Source organism: Vipera berus (genome assembly GCF_964194415.1).
Source record: "Vipera berus genome assembly, chromosome: 2".
In the NCBI taxonomy this organism is placed as follows: domain Eukaryota; kingdom Metazoa; phylum Chordata; class Lepidosauria; order Squamata; family Viperidae; genus Vipera; species Vipera berus.
Genome location: NC_138203.1, coordinates 213,731,610 through 213,756,304, shown reverse-complemented (window position 1 = coordinate 213,756,304; position 24,695 = coordinate 213,731,610). Strand labels below are relative to the sequence as shown.

At 39.0% G+C, this 24,695-nt stretch overlaps 1 protein-coding gene across 6 annotated transcripts; it reads right to left on the bottom strand.

Moving 5' to 3' along the window:
* Nucleotides 1-295: 295 nt before the first annotated feature.
* On the bottom strand, nt 296-24,432 carry HRH2 (histamine receptor H2). 6 transcript variants are annotated; one of them, XR_014025419.1, is made up of 7 exons: nt 22,709-24,432; nt 13,632-13,778; nt 12,848-12,914; nt 12,282-12,416; nt 9,024-9,156; nt 7,605-7,646; nt 4,676-4,784 (listed from the first exon to the last, which is right to left on the bottom strand). XR_014025419.1 is itself a non-coding variant. In XM_081319992.1 (2 exons), the coding sequence occupies exons 1-2, from the start codon at nt 23,791-23,793 to the stop codon at nt 4,598-4,600; spliced, it is 1,272 nt and encodes a 423-aa protein (XP_081176118.1). In that variant the 5' UTR covers nt 23,794-24,432; the 3' UTR covers nt 296-4,597. The 6 variants fall into 6 exon arrangements, 1 of the variants encoding a protein (XP_081176118.1); XR_014025422.1 differs by having other exon boundaries at nt 23,686-23,745; XR_014025421.1 differs by having other exon boundaries at nt 4,741-4,784; nt 7,540-7,646.
* Between the last annotated feature and the right edge of the window lie 263 nt (nt 24,433-24,695).

Below are 24,695 nucleotides of genomic sequence, written 5' to 3'. Positions count from 1 at the left end.
AACTTATCACATTATTGTCATTACTAATAATGTCTTAAACGTCTTCCAAAACTGAGATACAGTGTGATGTACTGGTTAGGATGTGGATTAGGAATCAGAAAATCCGGTTTTCGTTTATCTTGACCCAGAAACTTTCTGATTGACTTTGGGCTAATCACTCTCTCTAAGTCCAACTTACCTCACAGGGTTATTAGTGTGTGTGTCGGGGAAATCTCTGAATGAATAGCAGAATAAAGATTTCATAAATAAACAAACCTAAAGACTCCTTACATATTTATTTATTTATTTATTTATTTATTAATGGGATTTATATCCCGCCCTATCTCCCGAAGGACTCAGGGCGGCTAACAACAAAACATATAATAAGTACAGAAATTAAGATAAAAATAAAATTAAGATCATCTGTGCAATAAATTAAAATTAAAAATTAAAAATAAATTAAAAATTGTAAATATAATTAAAATGCCTGTCAGTCCAGGTCAGCCAGGTGGAAAAGGAGTGTTTTGAGGCCGCGGCGAAAGGACTGGAGATTTTGGGCCATCCGAAGCTCAGGGGGGAGCTGATTCCATAGGACTGGCGCTCCCACAGAGAAGGCCCTCCCCCTGGGGGTCGCCAGCCGACATTGCCTAGCTGACGGTACCCTGAGGAGGCCTTCTCTGTGTGAGCGTACTGGGCGATGGGAATTCGTTCCCGGCAGCAGATGGTCCTGCCCAGGCCTAAGCCATGTAGGGCTTTAAAGGTAAGTACCAGCACCTTAAATCTCACCTGGAGGGCAACCGGTAGCCAATGCAGCTCACGCAGGAGGGGTGTAATATGGGAGTATCGGGGTGCTCCCATCACTACCCGTGCAGCTGCACTCTGCACCAGCTGAAGCCTCTGGGTGGTCTTCAAGGGCAGCCCCATGTAGAGAACATTACAGTAGTCTATACGGGAGGTAACAAGTGCGTGGGTGACTGTACGTAGGGCATCTCGGTCCAGAAAGGGGCGCAACTGGTATATTAGGCAAATCTGGGCAAATGCCCCCCTAGCCACGACTCCAATATGATCTTCAAAACTGAGTCGTGAATCTAGGAGGACGCCCAGATTGCGTGCTCTATCAATGGGAGGTAACATCTCTCCTCCTATAGTCAAAGATGGAACCTCTGATACAATTGCAGTATCAAACAGATTCACTGGTATTTTTGCCAAACATGCACCAGGAATCTGCCTTCATATAATTTAAATTATTTCATGTCAGGCATTCTAAGAAGATAACCAAATTTCCATTTCTTGTGTATAACGCAAGGGTGCCCTTGAAAGGATGTGTGTGTAAAAAAAGTCAAGGTAGTGTCCTTGACTGCTAGATCCAATCCTCAGTCCTTGTTTATATTAAGATGGCATGTGCAATGCATATAGAAAAGGGAAAAGGCTTTGGCTAAAAGGTCAAAGCCACCATCTTGTCTTCTTTGACCACTCTACAGTTACCCCGGATTTGATGCCATGCATGTTGAAGAGTCATAAAAGAAATTATGGGGTAATCCAAGAAGAGCAAAACCAAAGATACCTATAAATGTCTATGTCAAGATCAGAATTATGAGAATTATATGAGAGATTCTTGTAATAAGCATTTTCCCTTAAATGGAGAAGTCCATAATGGACTTCTCACTTTCAGCTTGAGCCTGGAAAGGTGAAGATCGTTAAAGTTTGTTCAATAGCCCGCATAGTCCTACGGGAAAAGGGTGGTATATAAATCTAATAAAATCTAAATCTAAATCTAGTTATTTCCAAGAACTGATAAGATAAAATGCTATCTTTTGGTATGTCTAATGAATAGATTATTGTCATCCTCTTCCTTTGTGTATATCTGCATTTTACAGATGCTTTGTGAGGAAACAAATATCAAACAATGTCCCTATGCTAAAGATAATTAAACAGAGAAAAATCTGACAATAGGTGGCACTGGAAAGCCTTTTACTGCTGGGTTTTGGTGGTGATTCCCAAATCTGAAAGGTTGCTTTCAGAATACCAACCAAACTGAAAACCTCCATGGGAACATTTGGAACAGAACAGTTGTTGGAGATAAATGAGTTAGGACTTGAAACTGCTCCAAATCCTCCCTCCTCGGGCAATTATTTTTCTTTTCATAAAGGAGCATGCATTATATTTTAATACATAGGGAAACATGTTGCCATTTCTTATTCTAAGTGAATGGGTTTGTTATAAATCAAGATTATTGTAAGATGGGCAACATGGAGCATTGGCCCCCCCCATAGCCTTTTTCCTGGTTGCAATAGCCCTCTGCAATTCAGATCTTTGACAGACAACTATTCCTTGGCAGAGAAAGGCTTGGCTGAGTTGAGTCTCAAGAAGGAGAAAATGGAAAAGTAAATGACAGAGAGAAATGAGGGCAATTCAAAAAGAAGAAAGGCATGTCAGAAAAAAACAAGATTGTAGAGGGAGTTACAACTTTTGTTTGCTTTATCCCTTCTATATTTAAGGAAATATGACTCTTGACAAAGAAAAGATTTCCATCTCTGGCTAGTTTGAGTGCAGTTTTGAATGCTATTCTTATTGTAACTATTCCCCTGGTGAAGAGATTTTTCTTTGAAACATATCAGGATTGAGACGTTGGAATAAATATATGAAAGAGTCCCAATATGGTGTCTGTTATATAAAAACATCTAAAACTTAGAATTACATATTTTAAATGTTTTTGTGAAATTCAACTATAAACTACCTGAAGTCGTGGGAAATGGATGGCACATAAAAATGATTTAAATAAACAAGAGCAGATCTATCTGAACTGAGACAAAATAGCAGAATCACATGCCAGACTTTGTTGGCAAGATAAGGTTTAGATGATAAATCCATACAGTAATAGAATGTCAGAGATGTAAGGGATCAGGCAGCCCAATTATCTGCTCACTGTAAGAATATCCCAAAGATGCTTTTACATGAGGCAACTGGACTTTCTTGTTTTTCTTTGGAGACGTTTCGCTTCTCATCCAAGAAGTTTCTTAAGTTCTGACTGGATGGTGGGGAATGGAAAGATTTATACTCCTTGCAGAGAGCTGGTCATTTGCATTCTTTTAGAGAGTCATTAAAGCTACATGGAGGCGTATCTGTGTTTAACAAATCTAATGTTAATGGAAGATGAACGCTGTAGTTTCTGGGAGTACACGTGACCAAAATCTGAAAGGGCATAGTTTTTCTGTCCCAATATGAATTATGAATGATAAAGAATCACAATATGAAATAGCATTTAAAGACATATTTTTGCTAGTTGGGTTCTTTTTTAGTGTCTTTAACTGAAATACACAAAACAGAATATTTTGTTAATGAAAACAACTGAGTCTATTAAATATTCAAAATTCTCTTTTTTTAGTTTAATGTATTTTACTGGAAATTTTGACAATGTGCAAGTGATTCTAGAGGGTCTAAATGAAATAAATATTTCCAGGATATACACTATTCTTATTTCAGAAAAGTAAAGAATAGGAAGAGCGTATACAGTAATGAATATGTAAATGAAAGCAATGGTTGTTCTTCCTCCTTGTTTTACCCAGCCCCATCCTTCTTTTCCCACATTATTCCTTTCCTCCTTGTACTCCCGGTTTTCAAAATCATTGTTATTTGAACTATATTTGACATACAAGACATTTATTGTTGTGATTCAGGGTCAGCCTGTGGGTTCGGCAGTTGGGTCGGATGACTCAGAGGAGGATGGGGGTGTTGAAGAGCTTGCTGAGGGGGTTGGAGAGCTTGCTGAGGGGGTTGGAGAGCTTGCTGATGAGAGCCCTGAGCCAGGCCCCTCCCACCTGGTCACGACGGAGACCCAGCTGTGTGAGCCTGACAGCGTGGATGAAGATGACCCACAGCTGGCCCTGTTCAAGGACGCCCGACGCAGGAGGCAGTCAATCAGGAGTAAACAGAGGAAGGCAGTGGGGCACCTCGGAAGGAGGCAGAGAGAAGCCACGCCCTGAACTGTATAAAAGGTGAATGCGTGGGAGGGCTGGTTTGCTGAAGGCAACCGCTTGAATAGCTCCTGTTTCATGGTTGGTGTCTTGTTTTGCTCTGTTTTATGTTAATAAATTTGGCAGGCTTAGTTCCAGCCTCTTGCCGTTTGTAAAGGGGTTGTCCCTGCCTTTTCTGCAGGGCCGGTAGCAGGCTGGTACAGAACATTTATGGCCTTTGTAGATTAGGTCAAAGAAAAAGATAGTCTGAATAGTTGATGGCATAAAAGTGAATTATCAGGAATATTGATACTAGAACATTCTGATAGTATGGTTGTCAGAGAATAGAGCCCCAGGATTAATTTAATATTGGAGAGAGAAAATTCTCCAGTCTCCAGTGAAACCAGTATTTCTTCCCTGTACCCCCATGCATTTCTTCTTGGATAAGAATGGTCTTAACAAAATGGTAGGATGTAGATGAAAGATTCCCCCCCCCCACAGAGTTTGGCTATTGAGAAATTTCTCTTCATCTTCTTCCACATGTGTGACATGGCAGAGTCAACTGTTTTTACATGGAATGTCATTCAACAGTGAAACGCAAAAACTTCCAATTCATCTTTGCTTCATCATTCACATACATTCAGTGCCATGGAAAACCTGCTGGCTTAAGAGAAGACACAGTAGATAACTGTATGGGGTGCAGCATGTTGCTCTATGTTCTGTCCACTTGCTATTGACTGCTCAAACACCGGGATCCATATGTTCCTCTTGGGTAGAACTTTGGCCAACCAAAGGCTCTGACAGATGGGCAGGATAGTAGAAGATGAGGTATCACATGGTGCATTCTGATACCTAGAAGGGAAAAACAAAACCCAGTTACATATATATGACTGAAGGTAATTCTCAATAATTTTCACATTTTGTTTTAATGGTCTCATTTTCCAGGGTCTTTTCTTAACTCATATACAGTATTTATTAATAAGAGGTGTGATACAGGCATTCTGAACTATAATTTAGCACCTCTTTACAGCTTTAGTTTTGTTTTATCACCCTTATATCTGCTATGGAGTCCCACATTAACATCCAGTTATTAATTTTTCACTTTTAGAAATTGATATTCAGAAATACTCTTTTCATCCTGGCTTATGCATGGGATAGAAAAACCAGTTCCCAGTTTCTGTGTTTATGAGACAATATTACAGTATTGTTGTCATCATCATCATCACCATCGTTCCCACCAACCAATTATTTATTCTATATACAGTAGATTTGCTTTAATTTAATAGAATTTTGTGATTGTCTAGGAATTCACATTCACCAATTAATTTAATTAACAACTGAACTGAAAGAAATGCCAACATATAACATATGCCTGTCACTTTCTATGTTTTTGGTAACGTGAGACCTCTGCTTACTGTTAAAAGCTACGTAAATACGGTAATGAATGAATGAATGAATGAATGAATAGTTCTCTGTCTGATATAAGTTATTTCATGCTTTGAGGCAGCCTGAGTTGTTTTCAAATATCACTTTTGGAGTGCTCTATTAAATAAGGAAAGGGTTAATCAGAATTTAATAAAGCATTTCACTTGCAAACTTTCTCAAGTGAAGCAGAATTTACGGAACTTTCTAATCAGAGTTAGGGAGAATGGACAAACAGTTCCCTCTAGGATGACCAATTTCATATATCTCTATCTATGGGGCCAGGAGTGTTGAGTAGTTGTGTCCAGTGGTGGGATTCAGCCGGTTTGCACCACTTCGGCAGAACTGGTAGCTAATGTTTTATTGCCGAGGCCCAGAATGGACTTCTGGAAGTGGCATTCACACAGACAACTGGTTGTTCACAAATCCCACCACTGGTTGAGTCCCTCAACAAACAGCGTCAGAGTTTGTAATAACCTCGTATAATCAAGAGGAATAGCTTATGAAAAATGGAACAACTCCACAAATGCTGTGCACCATTTGTGATTTGTAGCAAATCTAAAAAAAACCCACAAATCATAGAGGAAATGAAACAAGAACAAAAAGTGGAAAAATAAAAATTCATTTTTCCAAAGTTCAAATTTGAAACTACTCTTTAAAAATAAATAAATATAAACAGATTCTGTCTCTGCCTCAGAGAACTACTCAGAATATCCAGAAGAATAACAAAAACTGATGACCATTATCCATTTTTAATGATGGGTTATTTGCAAAAGTTTCACATCGAGCAAGTGGGTTTATTGCTAGGCCTGCTTAGAGATATGAAAGGAAACAACTATAAATCAATCTGATCAAATAATTCAATCTGTAGCTAAGCCACGCATTACCTGTTTTATTGTTGAAAAAAAAACATTAAAGATTTCTTTAAATGAAAACTTATTTCACTGAAATGTCATGTTCTCACAAAATACTTTTCTTCCTTTGCACCCAGCTTTTTAAGGAGATCATTAAGGGCAAAAATGTTCTTTTGCTAAAAGCAACATGAGATACTTTCTAGCAGTTGATCTCTGGCACAGAGATTTTTTTTCCTTCCTTTTGCAATGATTTTTCTATTTTATGCCTCAGAAATTTTCAAAAACCACAGAGCAGAGGAGAGCTTTTTATTAAAATGAATCACGAATGTGTATCTTTAGTTGAGTTTTAAGCAGGGCTTTTAAGCAGGCACCTTTTTTGGATGGAACCTTGTAGGGTAGGCAAGGCGGGTTGTATGACATGTGTGAGTTCCAGCACCTTTTTCTTTCACAAAAAAAAAACACTGGTTTTAAGTAAGGTCTCTTTCGGGTGTTGTATGCAACAGATATATTGGAAAAGTTTATATCGGAATGTTTTAAAAGCATTCAGGCATACTCACTTCTGTATTTTTGCCTTAGAGATACTTACACAGAAGCAGTGCTTTTTTTGTAAAAGAAAAGGGTGCCGGAACTCACACATGTCATACACAGTGGCGTAGTGTGGGGGGTGCAGGGGGGGCCGGCCGCACCGGGCACAACATCTGGGGGGGCGCGCTCGCACTCGCAGCTCTCTGCCCCTGCCTGGCTCACTCACTCTCTCTCACTGCAGTGCTGGCTGTGCGAATCCGATCCGAGCCGCCGGGTCGCCGCCCACTGTGGAGGGGGGGTGCCAGGTGTGCGGTGTGGTGCGGAGAGAGAGCGAGGGACTATCTGGGGGAGGGACAGTGCAGCGGCCGCCCAGCGCGTGCTAAAATCGAGTGCTAAAATCCACGGGTTAGGGGGCGCAAATTACTTGCCTTGCCCCGGGTGCTGACAACCCACGCTACGCCACTGGTCATACAACCCGCCTTGCCTACCCTACAAGGTTCCATCCAAAAAAGGTGCCGGAACTCCGTTCTGAGCGTTCTATGAGAAAAAAAGCCCTGCACAGAAGGATCATGTGAATTTAACATCTTTATAAAGTACCTGTGCATATGATTGTCATGATTTGCACAGACAACATTTTGGAAACTACACAGTTGTGCCGATTCCACATTGATATATTTTACCATTAGTCTTACTTCCTCATAATCTTGTTAAACGCCCCCCCACTCCCCGCCCCAAATGTCTCCAACATCTACACAGATATTGGTTGGAGAACCCTACTTATATTTTCACTAGTAGGTTTGGCTCACACTGTGGTAGCCAGCAGTAGGATCTTCTCATTAAGTGATGGAAATTTCTCCCCAAGCCTACTTGCCTGACTCCTCACTGTCTTCTTTCAGAAAAGAACCCATTCAGCCTGTTGATGAGATGAAAATAATTACTCCAGGCCCAGGCATAACATTTTCCTATTACATTTTCCTATTACTTATTTCATTTTTCTCTACTTAAATGAACTCAGTTTTAATAAAGCAAAGTTTTACACTTAGTCAGGAAAAATCAAAGGTACAAGTGCAGATTAGGTGAGACCTGGCTTAAAAACAGTGACTGTGAGAGGGACCTTGGAGTCCTAGTGGATGATCACTTGACTATGAGCCAGTAATGTGGAGAAGCAGCCAAAAAAACTAATATAATCCTGGGTTGTATAAACAGAGGCATAGAATCAAGATCACATGAAGTATTAGTACCGCTTTATAAAACCTAGTGCAGGGGTGTCAAACTGCTGGCCTGCGGGCCTGATGCATCATAGCATAACCATGCCCACCCCATTGCCGGCAATGGCAAAAAAGTTGTGATACGTCCTGACATGTCATGTGATGTTGTGAATTTGACACCCCTGCCCTAGTGAGACCACACCTGGAATACTGCAACCAATTTTGGTCACCATACTACAAAAATGATGTTGAGATCTTGGAAAGAAGTTCAGAGAAGAGTAACTAAGGTGATCCAAGGCCTGGAGACTAAAACATATGAAGAACAACTGTGGGACTTGGGTTTGGCTAGTCTAAAGAAAAGAAGAAATAGGGGTGACATGATAGCAGTATTCCAGTATTTGCCACAAAGAAATTACCGGTATTCTCCAAAGCACCAGAGGGCAGGACAAGAAACAATGATTGGAAACTGATCAAAGAGAGAAGCAACCGGGAATTAAAGAGAAAGTTCCTAACAGTGAGGACAATTAACCAATAGAACAGCTTGCCTCCAGAAATCATGGGTGCTCCATCACTGAAGGTTTTTAAGAAGAGACTGGACAGTCACTTGTCTGAGATGGTATAGGTTTTCCTGCTTGAGTGGGGGGCTGGACTAGAAGACCTCCAAGGTCACTTCCAGCTCTATGCTCTTCTAAGAGAAGATTCTATTCTAAGAGAAGATTTCTATTTATTATTTTGAAGCATGCTGGTTTAATTTCCTTCCTCCCCTTTTTGTGTAAACTACTATGGCTCCTTTGGGAAATACAGTATGTTAATAAGCCTTAACAGCCTATCTCTGCTTTTATTAAGGCATCAATATGATCCATTAAACATGACTGATGATACTAATGACAGAACTCTTTCCATCTTCAGAATGAGAAGCCTTTCCCTACTGAAAGCAATTGAAGACATGCTTATTCACTATAGGACTTTATATCCGAGCCTCCTTCCCAGCTTTTGTGGTACGTCACTGTCTTTTGACAGCAGATCTAGCGTCTCTAATTTTTTATCCTTCTGTTCAATCATGTCTGATTCTCAGAGATTACCTGGACAAGTCTCTGCAGTTTTCTTGGCAAGGTTTCTCAGAAATAAATGGTTTGCCGTTGCTTCTTTCCTAGGGCTGAGAGAGAGGGACTGGACGAAGGTCATCCATCTGGCTTTATATCTCTATCTCTATACCTATATCACAGACATATATTATGAAATAATATCACATGAAACACTCAGCTAGCATTGAAACTGATACAGGAACAAAACAGTCAAACTGCAGGAATCACTTGAGATTCAGTGTTTAGCTTCAGTTGGCTTCTTTTTCACGAAAGGTTTAAATTGCACATTGTTGTGAGTTTGAGCACTATCCTTGTGCTATTGACCGGGGTTCCCTGATGTGAAGCAGAATGTATCAGTGCTCTTTCTCTTCAGGCAAACAGCTTGAATCAAAGTCAAAACAGAGGACTATCCAAAGCTGGATGTAAACTAAACTCTCAAGACGTTCCTTTTGAACCTTGGACCTTTTGAAATGTGAAGAATGTTTCCCAAAAGAAAACTAATGATCTGGGAAACAGACCTAAACTGGAATGAGAGTTACAAGTTTGTCAAGCAGCTGGTCATGTTCAAAAGTTCCACTTTTGCTCATGATAGCCTCATTTCTTTTTATTCAAAAGCTATCGCTCAGCCATTACTGCTATCCTGTTGCTTTTACATCTCTGTGATGAATGTGGTCAAAAGGTTGCTACTGACTGTGACATTGATATGATGAAGTCAGCACCTGCTGCCGGCGTCAACTTCCCTTCGTCCAGTGTGCTCCCACAGAGAGGGCCCCCTCAGGGTGCCGTCGGTCAGAGAGTGTCGGCTGGCGGCCCCCAGGGGGAGGGCGTTCTCTGTGGGCGCGCCAGCCCTTTGGAATCAATTACCGGTTGAGCTTCGGATGGCTCCTGACCTTCGCTCTTTCCGCCGTGACCTGAAAACTCATCTATTTGAACAAGCCGGCCTGGTCTAATGGGTTTGGGGTATTTTAATTTGTAATTTGTAATTAATTATTTATTGTAATGGGCTAGGCTATTTAATCTCATTTTTAACTTTCGTATATTTTACTTTTATTGCATTTTATTGCCCTGTACACTGCTCTGAGTCCCTCGGGAGAAGGGCGGTATAGAAATTAAATAAATAAATAAATAAATAAATAAATAAATAAATAAATAAATAAATAAATAAGTGCACTTGCACAAAAATCTAACTTTCAAGGCTGAAATGGTGGCAAATGATTTACTACATCTGCTATTTTTTTTAACAAGAGCTGCCAGAAAGTGTATCCCTCAAAAACAGCTACTGATAGCAGTACAGTCTTAAGTCTCCCTTCCCCACAATGGCAGGGATTTTATTTGCATGAGATCTCGTGCAAAGCTACAACTGCCTCGTGTGGAACCAGCACAACAATTGTATCTGGCTTTTAGCAGCAAGGTGACCTCTGCTTTTTAATTCCTGTGACACTGTCAATAAAACTGAGGCAGAACAGAAAGAGCATGCTATCAGCGGAAGAAGGTTGTTGGGATGGTATGCAGAGGTGATTCTGACCTTATTTTGTTAAACCCTGCCCAGGTTTTCCAGGCTCCCAGCAAATAACATCTTGATTAAATTCTGAATAACTGAATTTTCAGGTGTAACTCAGACTCCACCATTATTATGAATACGATCCAGAAGCAATTCGTTGCTTGTATTATTGGGATTCTTCACAGAGATTGAATGCCAATTGTATTTTGGATTTGCTAAAAGGAGATTGCCCCCAAATGTGGCAAATAAGATAAAATAAGGTAAGATAGCCTTTATTGTCTTTTTTTCTATGCGCACACTGGCCCACATTATGAAATTCTGCTGCCTGTTCTCAGAAGGAAGTATATATCTACCCACACACATATATAACACACATATATACATGTTATATACATGCATATACATACACATTCTTTAAAAAAAACAACAGCTAGTGAAACATTCTCAGATGGCTTTTAAGGAGCCTAGCAGGACCACATGAGTTGGTGAAAGGACTGAAGAAGAACACTAATAGTCCAAAAGGTGCTTTTCCAAAAGGCAACCGGGTTTTCTTGGGTTTTTTTTTATTACATTTATACCCCGCCCTTCTCCGAAGACTCAGGGCGGCTTACAAGCTTAGCAGTAGCCTTCATTCTATGTATATGCCTGCTTGTTAGGGCTTTCACACACACACCCCAAGCGGCATTATTACAAAGTCAGCTTATTGCCCCCAACAATCTGGGTCCTCATTTTACCTACCTCGGAAGGATGGAAGGCTGAGTCAACCTTGAGCCTGGTGGGATGCGAACCTGCACTAATTGCAGGCAGCTGGTGTTACTTAAGGAGGCATTAGCCCACTGCTCCACCAAGGCTTTTCCTCAAAGACATTTCACTTCTCATCCAAGAAGCTTCTTCAGTTCAGAACTGAAGAAGCTTTCTTGGATGAGGAGCGAAATGCCTTCAAGTTAAAAACCAAGAAAACCCAGTTGCCTTTTGGAAAAACACCCTTGGGACAACCGTGACCTGGATGATTGAAACTCTTCGTAGACAAGAACACTGATACTTGTGCACCAACAACCGTAAAAGAAGTAGGAAGCAGAAATGTTTAGAAACTAGAAGTGTCAGAGAGGAGTTTCCTTCTCATAGCAATACATCTGATCCAAACAAACATGCAGACCTACTCTTTCTGAAAGGAGACTTCAAGGGATGGGGAGTATGTCAAATGGAAAAAGCAGGATGGCAACTCAGTTACATGCCATCTTGTTCTATAGTATCCTGAATAAAGTAAAGAAAGTAATAAAAATTAACTTTGACAATTTGACATTGTGATATTCTTTCAGTACTTCTCATTCAACAGGAAAAAAAAAAGGGAATTTGGGGAGAAGTAGTTCCTTGTCAAACAGCTAATTATTTATCATTTGCTTTCCCAAAGCCTTATTTCCAAGATTTATTAGACTGGATTTCTGAGTTCCTTTTTAGGGATGAACTGTATCTACTATGTGGTAGAAGAAAGGAGGGACATTTTAAAGAACTACTGAAATGAAAAAAAAATATCAGAAAGATTGATTCCCCCTCACTTGCAAAACTGTCATATTTCTAATTAGGGAAAGAACACTGTGCAATAGTAAGATTTGGTGCATTCTAAATTATAAATCATTCATGTTCTTACAGATGTCCTCCCGCGCCACCCCTTAACAATATAGGGGAAGAACATTCTATCTAAATTTGCTGTTTGCATTATAGAGCATTTACTCTTCTAATGTAGAATATCTGACCTTCTTTTCATATGATCAGGGTTTTTCATATGATTTAGGATTAAAGAGCCCAGAAGAGGATCTTTCATCATGTGTCAGAAGGGAACTGAAAATTCATTGGCTTTATCTGAGTCACGTTTTTGAATATTGTACTTTCTGGAAATGAAAAATAAAGGAACTCAGTTTTGGAAGGGGAGAAAATGCTGTTAAATACAGATGGTCAGAGTAACCCTTGAATTTGATGGTAGTTGAATTTAAGAAAATGGATATTCAAAAATTATTTATCAATTTCTGCCGAGGACAAAATAACACACTAATGTCTAAAACATTTTACACTCATGCAAATTTTCAGGTCTTGTAAAAGCCTTTTTGGCTTCATATACAAGTGGATCAGCATTCCTTCCTATAAGACACCTTCTACGCACACTTTAAGACATGCATTAATACAATCTATATAATATTTACTGCTTGTCAAAAATGTGTGTGTATCCTGAGCATAAACATAGTATAAACAACCAATAGTAGATAATAAAATGAAAGTCATGCTGTAAACTTAAAGTACGAGCTCAGTGTAAATGGATACTTACTGTATATCTTATAAGAAACCAGGAGCTACAGGTGATCTGCACCCAGGTGGAACCAAGGGAATCTTTGCTACAGAAGAATAAATGCATGCAGGTAGTTCCCAAGTTAAGAATGTTTGACTTTCAGACAACCCCTACTTATGAAAAAGCTGCCTATTACCAAAAATTGCAGATGGCGTTCTTTTTCCTTAAGCTGATGAACCACTGAAGCCATATAATGTTTTTATGTACTGTTAAAGCCACACATTTTTAATGTGCAGCTTATTTTCAGCAGTTCATTGTGCGAAAGTACAAGTTCCAACTTACCTACAAATTTGAGCTAAAGGCAGAATTAGGAATAAAAGTCATTCTTAACTCATGTCTGTCTATGCCTGACTTGAAACAGGGAATTGTTGATGCATGTTGTTTGTCTTTGGTTGAACTAAATCCTTTTTGACTGAGGACTTTCAATCAATTTGTCACATTATCTTAAGTTTTTTAATTTATATACTTCTATAAACTTCTATAAATCCTCCTCTATTAGATCTTGTGTCTGTTGGTCTTGCAAAGTTATGGTCTAGTATTTAATATGTCCTAAAGCCAATTTTTTCAAAGTAGCTAACTTATTTTGTTTATAATTTTTCTTTTGAGCCTAATAAATAAAAACAAGGATCATCATACTGTTGCCCACATGGAGACAGTAATTAATAAATATATTACAGAGAGACTAATGTGGCCTGTCAGATATAAGGACCTGGAAAAAAAGGAAGATTACTGCATTCTAAAATGTGACTTCCCAGATACTCACCTGAGGGGCCCTAGATTTTCTCCAGAAGAAAATCTAAACTGTGTCCTTCTGTTCTCAGTGGATTTGGGGAGAGGACAGTCAGAGTTACAGTATGTCACAGTAACCACTCTTACTGGCCTGTCTGCAGTTTAAGAAAAAGTCCCAGAGCTGAAAAGGTTAAAATAAGAATGGGAGAAAGTGGGGTGGAGGGGAGAGAATGAGGGAGAACATTTGTCAGTGATATAGAATAATAGTTTTAGGATATAGAATAATAGTTTTAGGATATATTTGCTCATATATTTGCTTCAGGCTATTATTACTGTACTTCAGCTGCCCAATGATGAACTTGGTTCCATGAGCTCTGGTCTATATCATTCAGTTCCAGACTCAAGATGAACAAGTGAGGAAAATCAAAATTGCAGATCAGAGCAGAACCGATAATATAGTTATATCTGCAGGAAAAGTGAGCTTATTATGCCTCGTTTCTGATAGGCCAAAGCAGCAATCTAAATATTGCCTTCAGGGTCAGTCTGAACATATGAGCCCCAGACCCTGTCTTGTATAATCTGGTTGGGGAGGGGGATTAAAGGTGTGCAGCCTGTATAAGAGGAGTTTTGCCCTCCAATTGCTATGCATCACCTATCTTTTTCTGAGAATATTTTGCAGCTCCACTACTGGAGAAAAATCACAAAATACAAAGACCTGCAAATAGCAGCAGAATGACCATAGCAGAGGAAAGCAACAATTGCCATTTGTTGTTACCAATAGTGATATGCACCTTGGGTATAACTCCAAAACATCTGGAACAACACTTGAACACCATTGGCATTGAAAAAAATCAAAATCAGTCTATTGCTAAAGGCAGCTTTATTTATAGGAGCTTACATCCTATGATGACACTTTTAACCCTCAGAAAATGACATCTGCTTATCCTAGGTCCTTGGGAAGAGCTTGATAATGCTGATAAAAATGCCAGATCCTGTCTAAACTCCTAGCTCATAATAATAACAATAATATATTACAAACACTTATAGCAAGACTTGGGACTGGATAGCAAGTCCTGGGTGGAGTAGTTAGAGAACCTGGGTATGTTTAGTTTGGAAAAAGTAAAAACTAAACACTTTTACTTCTCCAAACTAAAGAGTTTAGTTTGGGGAATAGAGAGCATGTTTCAGATATTAAAAAAGCCATACAGATGTACTCTCTGTTGTCTTGAAAGGGATGACCAGAACCAAGGGGATTCATATATCTGATAGCAGTGGAAAAAGATGCCTCTTGAAATGTATGTTCCTTCACTGTAGGTTTTCAAAAATAAGTTGGACACTTTATGAAATGCTTTAGCAGATCCTGCATTGTTCATGGAATTGAACTAGATGACTTCCAACTTCATAATTCTATGAAAACAATACATGTGAAATTGAAGGATATGAAGCTTTGACAATTAAGTCAAGTTACAGACTCGGTTTGTTGCTAAAAATGCAAATTATCAGACTCAACTTCATACTACTTCAACTTCATTTTGTTTCTGAAAATTAAATATGAATATGCCTTTGGAATAAAAAAAGTATTTGCCATTTCCATTGTTTTTTCTTTAGAAATTTCTATGGTTATTTCAATATTATCCATGTAAATCCTAGAGTAACCATTTATGGATTGCTAAAAAACAACTCTCAAGAAGTATGAAGCCTTCACAAAGAGGGCAGAAGAAAAAAATGATTGGTATAAAATGGATTTATGACAATTTATATGTGTAAATGTACATTTTTGAAGTGATTGTGAAACATGTTATACCTTGTTGTTCAGCAAACCGCCCAATGATTCATGTGACAGCTGCTTTGTAGGCCACCCAGATGTTAAGTGTAGTTAGCTATCTTCAAGAATCTAGATTAAAACAGGATATCCCTTCAAAGACACATGGTCTTCAAACAAACATTTTTCCTGTTTGATGGAGGCCCATTCTCTGTAAAGGAGAAGAAGTCCCCTCCTAATCCATGATAGGGAGCATAACCGATTATGGTAATTTTTAGCACTGAATAGGGAATAATGATTGGCATTCTTATGACATCCATTGTTTATTACATTCATTCCATTCAGCTAGGCTTCCTTGTGGGAATGCACAGCTTATGTGAACTTAAAAGGTCTCCAAAACTGACATGCCCTTTTGACTTCTAATATTTGACAAAATTTGCAAGCAAAATTCTTGTTGCAGGGATAAAGCCGGCCAAGTTTCAGACAAAATAGTTTTGGTTTTATGCTTCTGTCTATGCTACTTCTGTTTTGTTTTAAAGAAAAGTGTCTATAATTTTAGGAAGGGAGTGGCAAAACTTCATGGCATCAGTAGTTTCTTGCATGGCAATAAAGTTTAACATCAGACATTGAATTAGAAGACTATTTGCACAAAATGATTCTTTATGGTTTTAGGGTGTCGTTTTCCAAATCTTTAATTATTGGTATGATTTGCTGGAATAAATGAACACATGATTATTATTTTTTTAAAAAAAATAGTGTTATCTAATTTGAGCCAATGTCGAGGCAAGAGACATGGGAAAGGAGATGATATTTCCTAGATAATTAAACCGCAATACACCCCCCCAAACCCCCCCTCAAAAACTATATCTCAGGTAACAAAAGTGATAAATTAACCTATAGAACAGGCAGAGAAAATGTGGTTCATAGCCAAAATATACCCAGGCATTTTCTCCTATGTGTATCAGTTCCTTTTTACCAAATGCAATTGTTTATTTATTGTTTTTAAAAAGACAATCTGGCATGCTGCAAAGTACCAGCTTTCAGCATTGTCTTTATTTAGAAGAATGCCTCTTGATTCATGAACCCTCTGAAGCAAAGCCAGCTGTTTGCCTTCTAGTAACTGTGTTTAGTCACCTCCAACTTAGCAGCCATTTTATGTATGTTTAGAGCTGGGGTTAATCCCAAAAACTCCCCCCCCCCCAACAATAACTGACATTTTGTGAAATAACAAAATTCATGCTCTCAGAACTCCAAATTTTGTAACCAAACTGAAAACAAAAATGATTTCTATGAGGAAGAAGTAGAAGACTTAAACATTTCCCATCAATTGTGAAATTTAAAGATGTCTCTGAATCTCTTCTGGGAAAGAACTTTTCCAAAGTTTACTTACCAAAAAGGAACAGTGGTAGATGAGAAGCAGTGAACCCATTCTCCCATGCTTCTATGGACTCCCTAAAATACACAAGCCTGACATACCTCTCTGTCCAATTATATCATTACCAGGGATCCCTTGTAATGACAAAAAAGCTTGGGCACCTCACACTGGGAAGCAAATATTCCCTCAACTCCGCCCTACAATGCCTTCAATGAATCAAAGATATGACAATAAATGAAGATGAAATCATGGTCTCATTTTATGCCATAGTTCCTTTTTTTTACTTCCATAGACCTAGAATTAGCTAGCCAAATACATGAAGAATGAAACACCCAGACTCAAAGATTTTATCAACCTCTGACTAACCACATACTTTCAATTTGATGGAGAAATCTTTCAACAAATCAAAGGTGCACATCAACAACAGCTATATACTGTGCAAAAGAGACAACCAACAAGCCAAAAAGGGAGCAAAAAGATCAAAACACCTCCCCACCAGCAATCAACACCTAGATAAGAATAGATTAACACTAAGATTAACATCAGACCAATAATCAAAAAGTAAACTTTACTCCAAACAAGCCAAACTGTAAACAGGCCACCTCCACCCCAGCACTAACACCACTCCCACCAACACTGACAGGACACATCACTAGAGTATAAGTTGAGAACAAACCCTTCTCCCTACTGTCTATGGAGAATGTCAGTCATCCAGGTCATGGTTGTCCAAAAGGTGTTTTTTTTCAAGAGGCAACTGGACTTTCTTTGTTTTTTCTTGAAGACATTTTACTTCTCATCCAAGAGAACTGAAGAACCTTCTGGGGTGAGAAACGAAATGTCTTCAAGGGAAAACAAAGAAAGTCCAGTTGCCTCTTTAAAAAAAAAATCACCTTTGGGACCTTCTCCCTATTAGCACTGATGACGTCACCTAGTTTAGGTAATGAAACGTCTGCAAGAAAACAATCAAGCTTAGAGATCACCAAAGACACCTCATTTAAACCCTGAGCTACAAACATTCTCCTTTATTGAAAAGAACTTTTCAGTAATTTCTGAAAAGCACTGCCAATGAAAAAGCTCCAGAGATGAGGTTTGCTCAAGATATTTCCTGCAGGGTTTAATGGAAATGAGGAAACAGGATTGCTGGAGAAATGATTGTACAGTACACCTCCCAGCTACATAAAAATGTAGCAACTCTTCCAGTGAAATTCTCTCTAAAATTCTCTTCTTCTTTGAAATAATTCCTAAAGCAAATCCTCTTTCATATACAATTGAACAGCATTTAGTTAAAAAAGCAAGTATTTTTTCTCCCTTGAATTTAAATAATCTGTGCTAATAAACAGTATGATTCTAATGAGGTATTTATTGAACTAAGATGCTTTAGAAAGTGAACTAGAATAATGCCGATCAAAGATCAAAATCTTTAACAATAGCAGGGACTGTTATCAAAGGCATAAAGTTCTGGCAATGACAGGAATGATCAATCAATTCTTGCACTGGACGTTATTGCTTCCAGTCCTCTATATGATCTAGCTGTTTCCCTGGACATTATATAGGGATAAAGTGTAAAAATTTTGGGGGAGGGGGAATAGAAGATGATGTGGAATTTGAATTCCTTTGTTTTTATTGAATGGCAAGAAAAGATTTTAAAAAGCACAGGGAAGCTTTTCTTCCTGAAATCTCCACTCTTGAAACCAAAATAGCATTAGCACTTAGACTTATATACCACTTCACAGTGATTTACAACCCTCTCAAAATGGTTTACAGAGTCAGAGTATTGCCCCCAACATCTGGGTCCTCATTTTACTGACCTTGGAATGATGGAAGGCTGAGCCAATTTTGAGCCAGTGAGAATCGAACTCCCAGCAGCTGACAATCAGCAGAATATCTGCAATATTGTATTTATTTTATTTTTATTTTATTTTAATCCCATTTATATCCCACCCTTCTCTGAAGACTCAGGGTAGCTTACACTCTAAGCATAAATCAATGTGCTTAGCAATATTAGCAATGTGCTTAGCAGTATTCTAACCAATGTGTCACCACGGCACAGAAATCACAGGATTTCTGCTCTAGACTGTTGGATTTTTGGTACAGGTCCATATTTCAATAATAAAACACTGTATAAGAGTAATCATCAACCCCTAAAGCTAGCATAGGCACAAAAGAACCCAGTTAGCTGTATTTACATCCATCTATAATGACACATTTTATTTTAGTCCATTAATTGAGCCACTCTGAACGCAGCATACTGCCCATTTCTATCAGCTATAAGTATGCTTGAGTTCATTCTATATCTATATAATAAAAGCCCAGCTGCTCTTTGTTTGGATATGTACCGCTTCAGTTCTTTTTTTGTAAAATGGATCTGTGAAAGAAAGATAACAGCATTGTGTCCAGATTGTCAGAGACATTATTTTCAAGAGAAAAATACAACAAAATGTTAGCTAGATAAAAGGTTTGCCCGTGACATGTGAAGTTTTTTATATGTCAAAGATAATTTGCTGCAGTGGTGAATGGTTGAACCATTCTGTAAAGACCAGCCAGCTCTATGGTAACCTGAACCCGGTGCCTGGAGCAAAAGATTGGGCATAGATGTTCCCTCCACAATGTTTCAGGTTTTCCCTTATCACAGCTTCTTTTAGATAAAAACAATACACCAAATAAATGGCTAAAGCAAAGCAAGCATCCCAATACAGCCAGGTTTTGTGCTGCAAATGTTTTTAGGACTGATTATTGTGTAAAGCAACATTCTGGACCCATTCTGACAGTTAGAACCCAAAGCATCTGCAGAAAATGAGAAGTATATTTTGGCCTCTCTATTTAAGATCAAGCAGCAGAACCGACTTTTTCTTGACATTTCCTGAAACCTACTAAGTGCTAGCTGCCAACTGGAAAGTTTGTATACAGTAAAGTTGTAATATTCTGATCAATTAATATCTGTTTGAAAAATATGAAATTCCTAAATGTTTCTGGGAAGCGACACACAACCTTTCTTTTTCTGGACCTTTAGAAATGCAATCTGTCTAGAATCAAAATAAGCAGAACTGCCTATGTTGTTCTCAGATGCTTATTTAATTAGGAGACTAAGACTTGAAATGCTTCACTTGCTCTTTTTAATTAATCACTTTAGGAGGTTTCCTCTTTTTTAAAAATAACTTACAAAATAGTTTTGAAAATGGACTGAAAAAAACCAGAATGAATTTTAAGAGAGCTATGCATTTTTCCCGCTTATGAAATAAAAGACCAAGATTTTGAAACATAGCTAATAAGAAACCGAGCGGTTTCAGGCAGCTGCAAAAAAAGCAGAACCAATGTTCAGTTGTGTGAGAAAATATAAAACTTGGAAAACAATTGTTCTACTTTATTCTGCCCTGGGCAGAATAATTTGGGCCAGTGTTTCTCAACCTTGGCAGCTTTCAATTCGGTGGACCACAACTCCCAGAATTCCCCATCCAACCATGGCCTGGGGACCATACCGTAAGAAGGATAGAGGAAAAAAACAGAACAGATTCAGAGTATCTATAAAGGAATGTCAGAGGACTATGCAGAGCCTGAAGAAACGGAGTGATAAGGCTCAAAGAGAGAATACTCACAGAGGATATAATAATATTTTTTTTTTCATATACAAAAGGAGGCCAAGTTCTTTTATCTGTTATTTCAATGTGTAGGATAAGGACTCATCGTTTTCAGATACAGAAAGGGACGTTCTTACTGTATGCTACAAAATCCTCCTAGCGGAAGGAGTGGTTAAATAAGGGAACCAGTCACCCATTACCGTGGTGGAATTCTCTTCAATGGAGGTGTTTCTGGAGGGGCTGGATAGTAATTGATTGGAATGCTTTAATCTGAATTCTGCACTGGGTTGAGGTGAGGACAAAGTCAGATGGTCTAGAAAACAACTAGCAAATAGGAAAGCCTGGTGGTGGAGGCTTTAATTGCTCCTGGTGGAGCAATTAAAGGAGGCTAGACGGGAAACCATAAAGTTTGTGACAGCTCTAGAGCAACAATTGTGGGGGAAAAGAGCATGGCCCCAGAAATGGAAAAGGTTGGTTTATTTCCCAATTCCTAGAAAGGGAGATTTAAAGGGAACATATGACCATCTAGCTAATACAGATATATAAGAGAAACAGCAAGAGAATATTAAAAATAGCTTTACTCTTTATAGACAATTTCAAAACTTTTGATAGTCTTTATCGTTCAGGACTTTGGAAGTCTCTCAAAGCAGTGGATATACCACAACATCTGAGGTTTTTTAGAAGAAATATTTACAATAACCAGAAAGCCACAGTGACCCACAAGGTAGGGTAGACAATTTTCCTACTTTGTCACTACCCTTGCACGGAGGCTGTAGGGAACTGGATGGGGGGACAACAGAATTTGAATGAATTATGGCAAGACCGAATGGCTTTGGGGGTGTGGAACCTCAGGATCTGGGTTTTTGTCATCCTTAGTTCTGGATGGGATTGCACTAGGGACTCAGACCCACTTTGTAACGTATGGGTTCTCCTGGAATCATGTCTCCTGCTCAAAGAACAGGTGGCAGGTGTAATTGGGAGAGCTTTTGCACAGCTCCGATTTGTGCACCAGATGCAACCTTTCCTGCATCATTGACTCCCTGCGCTCAATTACTCAAGTTCTAGTCACCTCTTGTCTGGGCTATTGCAGTGTGCTTTACATGGAGCTACCCTTGAAATCCATTCAGAAGTTTCAACTGGTGCAAAGTGTAGCAGGGAGACAAGTCTTTGGGGCCCCTAACATGGCCCATATTACACCTCTGCTCCATGAAATTCACTGGCTACTGGTCTGCTTCTGAGTGCAGTTCAAGGTGTTGGATATTACCTTTAAACCTTAATGACATAGGTCCAGGCTACCTGATGAACCATTTTGTCAAGTTGTGGGATTCAAATATATGAACAACCGGTTCTCTGTGTGGATGCCGCAACCAGAAATCCATTCTGGGCCTGGCCAACAAAAAAATAGCCACCGGTTCTGCCAAAGTGGTGCGAACTGGCTGAATCCCACCACTGACTTTGTCTCACTAGGACAAGCCTGGCTTACTTGTGCCAGCAGACTGGTCCAACTACAGATCCCTTCGGTCAAAGAACTCTGACTTGTGGGATCTAGAAGAAGAGCCTTTTCTGCCATGGTGCCTGCCCTTTGGAATATACTCCTCTCTAAGGTAAGAGGTAACTCCTCTCTCTACCCCTCCATCTTTTTGTAATCATATTGCTGTATTCTTGTTTTCATCTTCATTGTTTATTTTATTATTCCATTATTTTACTTTTGTTTTGTGTTGATAATCCAGCAACACAAGAATGGTTTACCATTGGAAAAGGAGTCATATAGAACTGATTCTACTGCTATACTTGTATACTTGTTCAATTTCTACACTGAATATATCATATGGGCTTTCGGTCTGGAAGAGGAAACAATCAGTGAAAACAATGTTAAAATCTGAGATTGGTAGACATCACTACATTGGTTGCAGAAACTGAGAATGACTTAACAGCAATTATTCTAAAAACAAAAACAAGCAAAACTAGGAGAGTGAAAAGGCAGAGCTTTCCTTGAATGTTAAAAAATGCAGGTGGAAAAAATGAGCAATTTAAGATGAGTAAGGAGACAATAGAAATAGTGGATAATTACCAGACTAAACTGGAGGAACAATACTGGGGGAAAGTGAGGGGAAATCATGTAGAAGATGGCAGAATTGCTGAGATGCAGCCCTCATGGACAGCTTCCTTCTTTGGTCAGCTTGCCTGGCAATGGGAAGTGTTCTAGGTTCAGGCAATTTAAAACTGCCCAAGGACAAATCTAGCTGAACAGATTGGAGTTTATAGGTCACACTGCTTTCCCCAAGGCTGCCAAAGGGTTGCAATTCATTCTGACCCAAGGGCCATTAAACAGGATGCAGAAGTTTCCTTCTGCCTCTAATGCAGATCTCAATAATTATTTAGCCTTCAGAGAATGTTACCTTTTTATGGTCTCTTTGATTAGAGGCTTTGCCTTCCCATTCATTGTATGTGTCTCTAGATATTTGTTTTCATATAGATTTGTCATCAGATTGCAGGACTTGTCTCTCATTTCATGTGATAGAGAAGTTTCCCTTGCATCTGGCCTTATTCGCCAACATTTAAGCAACCTCTGATAAGCTGTCCGGAAGTCCCTGTTCAGTGCAGCATACAAAATGGGGTTTAGAGCTGAGTTGGCATAACCCAGCCATATGACAACAGTCATCAGTGGGTCACATACTGCACCCATCACACCTCGGTATGTGAACACAGTGAAATAGGGAAACCAGCATACAATGAAGGCTCCCATCACAGCTGCAAGGGTCACAGTGGCTTTGTGTTCTTTCACTGTGGGCAATATAGTTTTGTCAGTCTTGCAACAAGTGCTGTGGTTAATCCTCTTAGCTTGTTTCCTGGCTATTTTAAATATCCGGTAGTAGGTGATGCACATGATAATTAAGGGGAAGTAGAAAGTTAGCAAGCCATCCACCAGAACGTATGTCGCATTGACCTCCAGTTTGCACTCTTGCTTCCCATTCATTTGGATCTGGTTCTGGATAGTCGTGTCATTGGTATTCCATCCCAAACTGATGGGTAAGAAAGAAACCATTAGGGACACTACCCAGATCAGGATCAAAGCTACAATGACTCGTAGAGGAGTGACCACAGTGCTGTAGCGGAGGGGTGCCGTAATAGCATAATAGCGATCGAGACTAATGATGAATAGATTGAGAATGGAAGCAGTGCATAGCATGACATCCAAGCTAACGTAGACATTGCAGAAAGTAATGTTCAGGAGCCATTCATGGGAGGAAATCTCATAGATGGCTGAAAAGGGTAAAACAAGTAGGCCTAGTAGTAGGTCTGTAAAGGCCAATGAGACAATGAAACAATTAGTTAGGCTGCGAAGCCGTCGATTGAAATAGACAGCCAAACATACCATCACATTACCACACACAGTCACAACAATGAGAACTGTGAGAACAGCTCCAATCAGCACCTTTTCCAAAAGGCAGAGAGAACCATCTGTAACCTTTGTGGAATTCATGCTGGCTTCACAAAGTAATATCACTTTTCATCCATGCAGATTCCTGTGACAGCTGCCACACAGATACTTAGGAAGGATCCTAGTCCAACTATTTTCTTTTACCCATCTCACAATTGGTTCCCAGGTTTTAATCAATGAGATAGTATCAGGAAGACAGCTGGCTCTGAGCAATTGGCTAACAATCAGATGCCTTCTCCCATTACGTAGCTATGACTACAGTGAAACAAACTGGATCCTGTTCATTTTTCCCCAGAGGAATCTTTGCTTGGTTAATAGTTACAAAAAAGAAAAAAGAAAGGCTAGAATGTTCATTAACAATGTTCTTATAAATGCATGATAATTTTTGAGAGAGTAGTAGTTGATCATTATTTATCAGTCCATGATGATGAAATGAAATCTCCACATTTAGCAGCAGTATACATCTGAGATCAAGCTACACAGAAGGGCTGTCATTTTTACACACTGATTTGTAGATTTCCTGGAAGTATTTGTTTGGCTTCTGTTTAACCTGGGTGCAGTAAAGCCCCTTTCTTTCTTCCTTCAGATTCCTTTGGTTTGGGCAGCAGCCTCTTGCTTTTCATCACTCTATGTTTCTTCTTTTCAGTGAGGTAATTAATGTAGCATATGTTGCTTGATGTTTTAGTAACCAAATATTGCTTCGTAGATCACATCAAAGAAGGGCTGCAAAAGTCCTGGGATTTTTTTTAGTAATGTTTCTATTTAAAATTCTTCCAAGGTAAGTAGGAACAGTTGAAGAGTAGGAGGACATATTTCATGCCTTTCCTTGGTAGAATCTGAAAGGAAGAATTAAGAATTAAGTCCTGTATAAGAGATATAAATCTGCCATATAATAGGTAGTTACATCTGTACAGAGGTGTAAATGTATATACTTATACATTTAC

What these genes read in the sequence shown, in the direction of transcription:
- HRH2 (XM_081319992.1), bottom strand. Translation starts at nt 23,793, where the DNA reads ATGAATTCCACAAAGGTTACAGATGGTTCTCTCTGCCTTTTGGAAAAG. An exon ending in ATCAAAGAGACCATAAAAAG is followed by an intron (nt 4,785 to 22,708) that starts GTAACATTCTCT and finishes TTTCCCTTCTAG; the next exon opens with GTATCAGAATGCACCATGTG.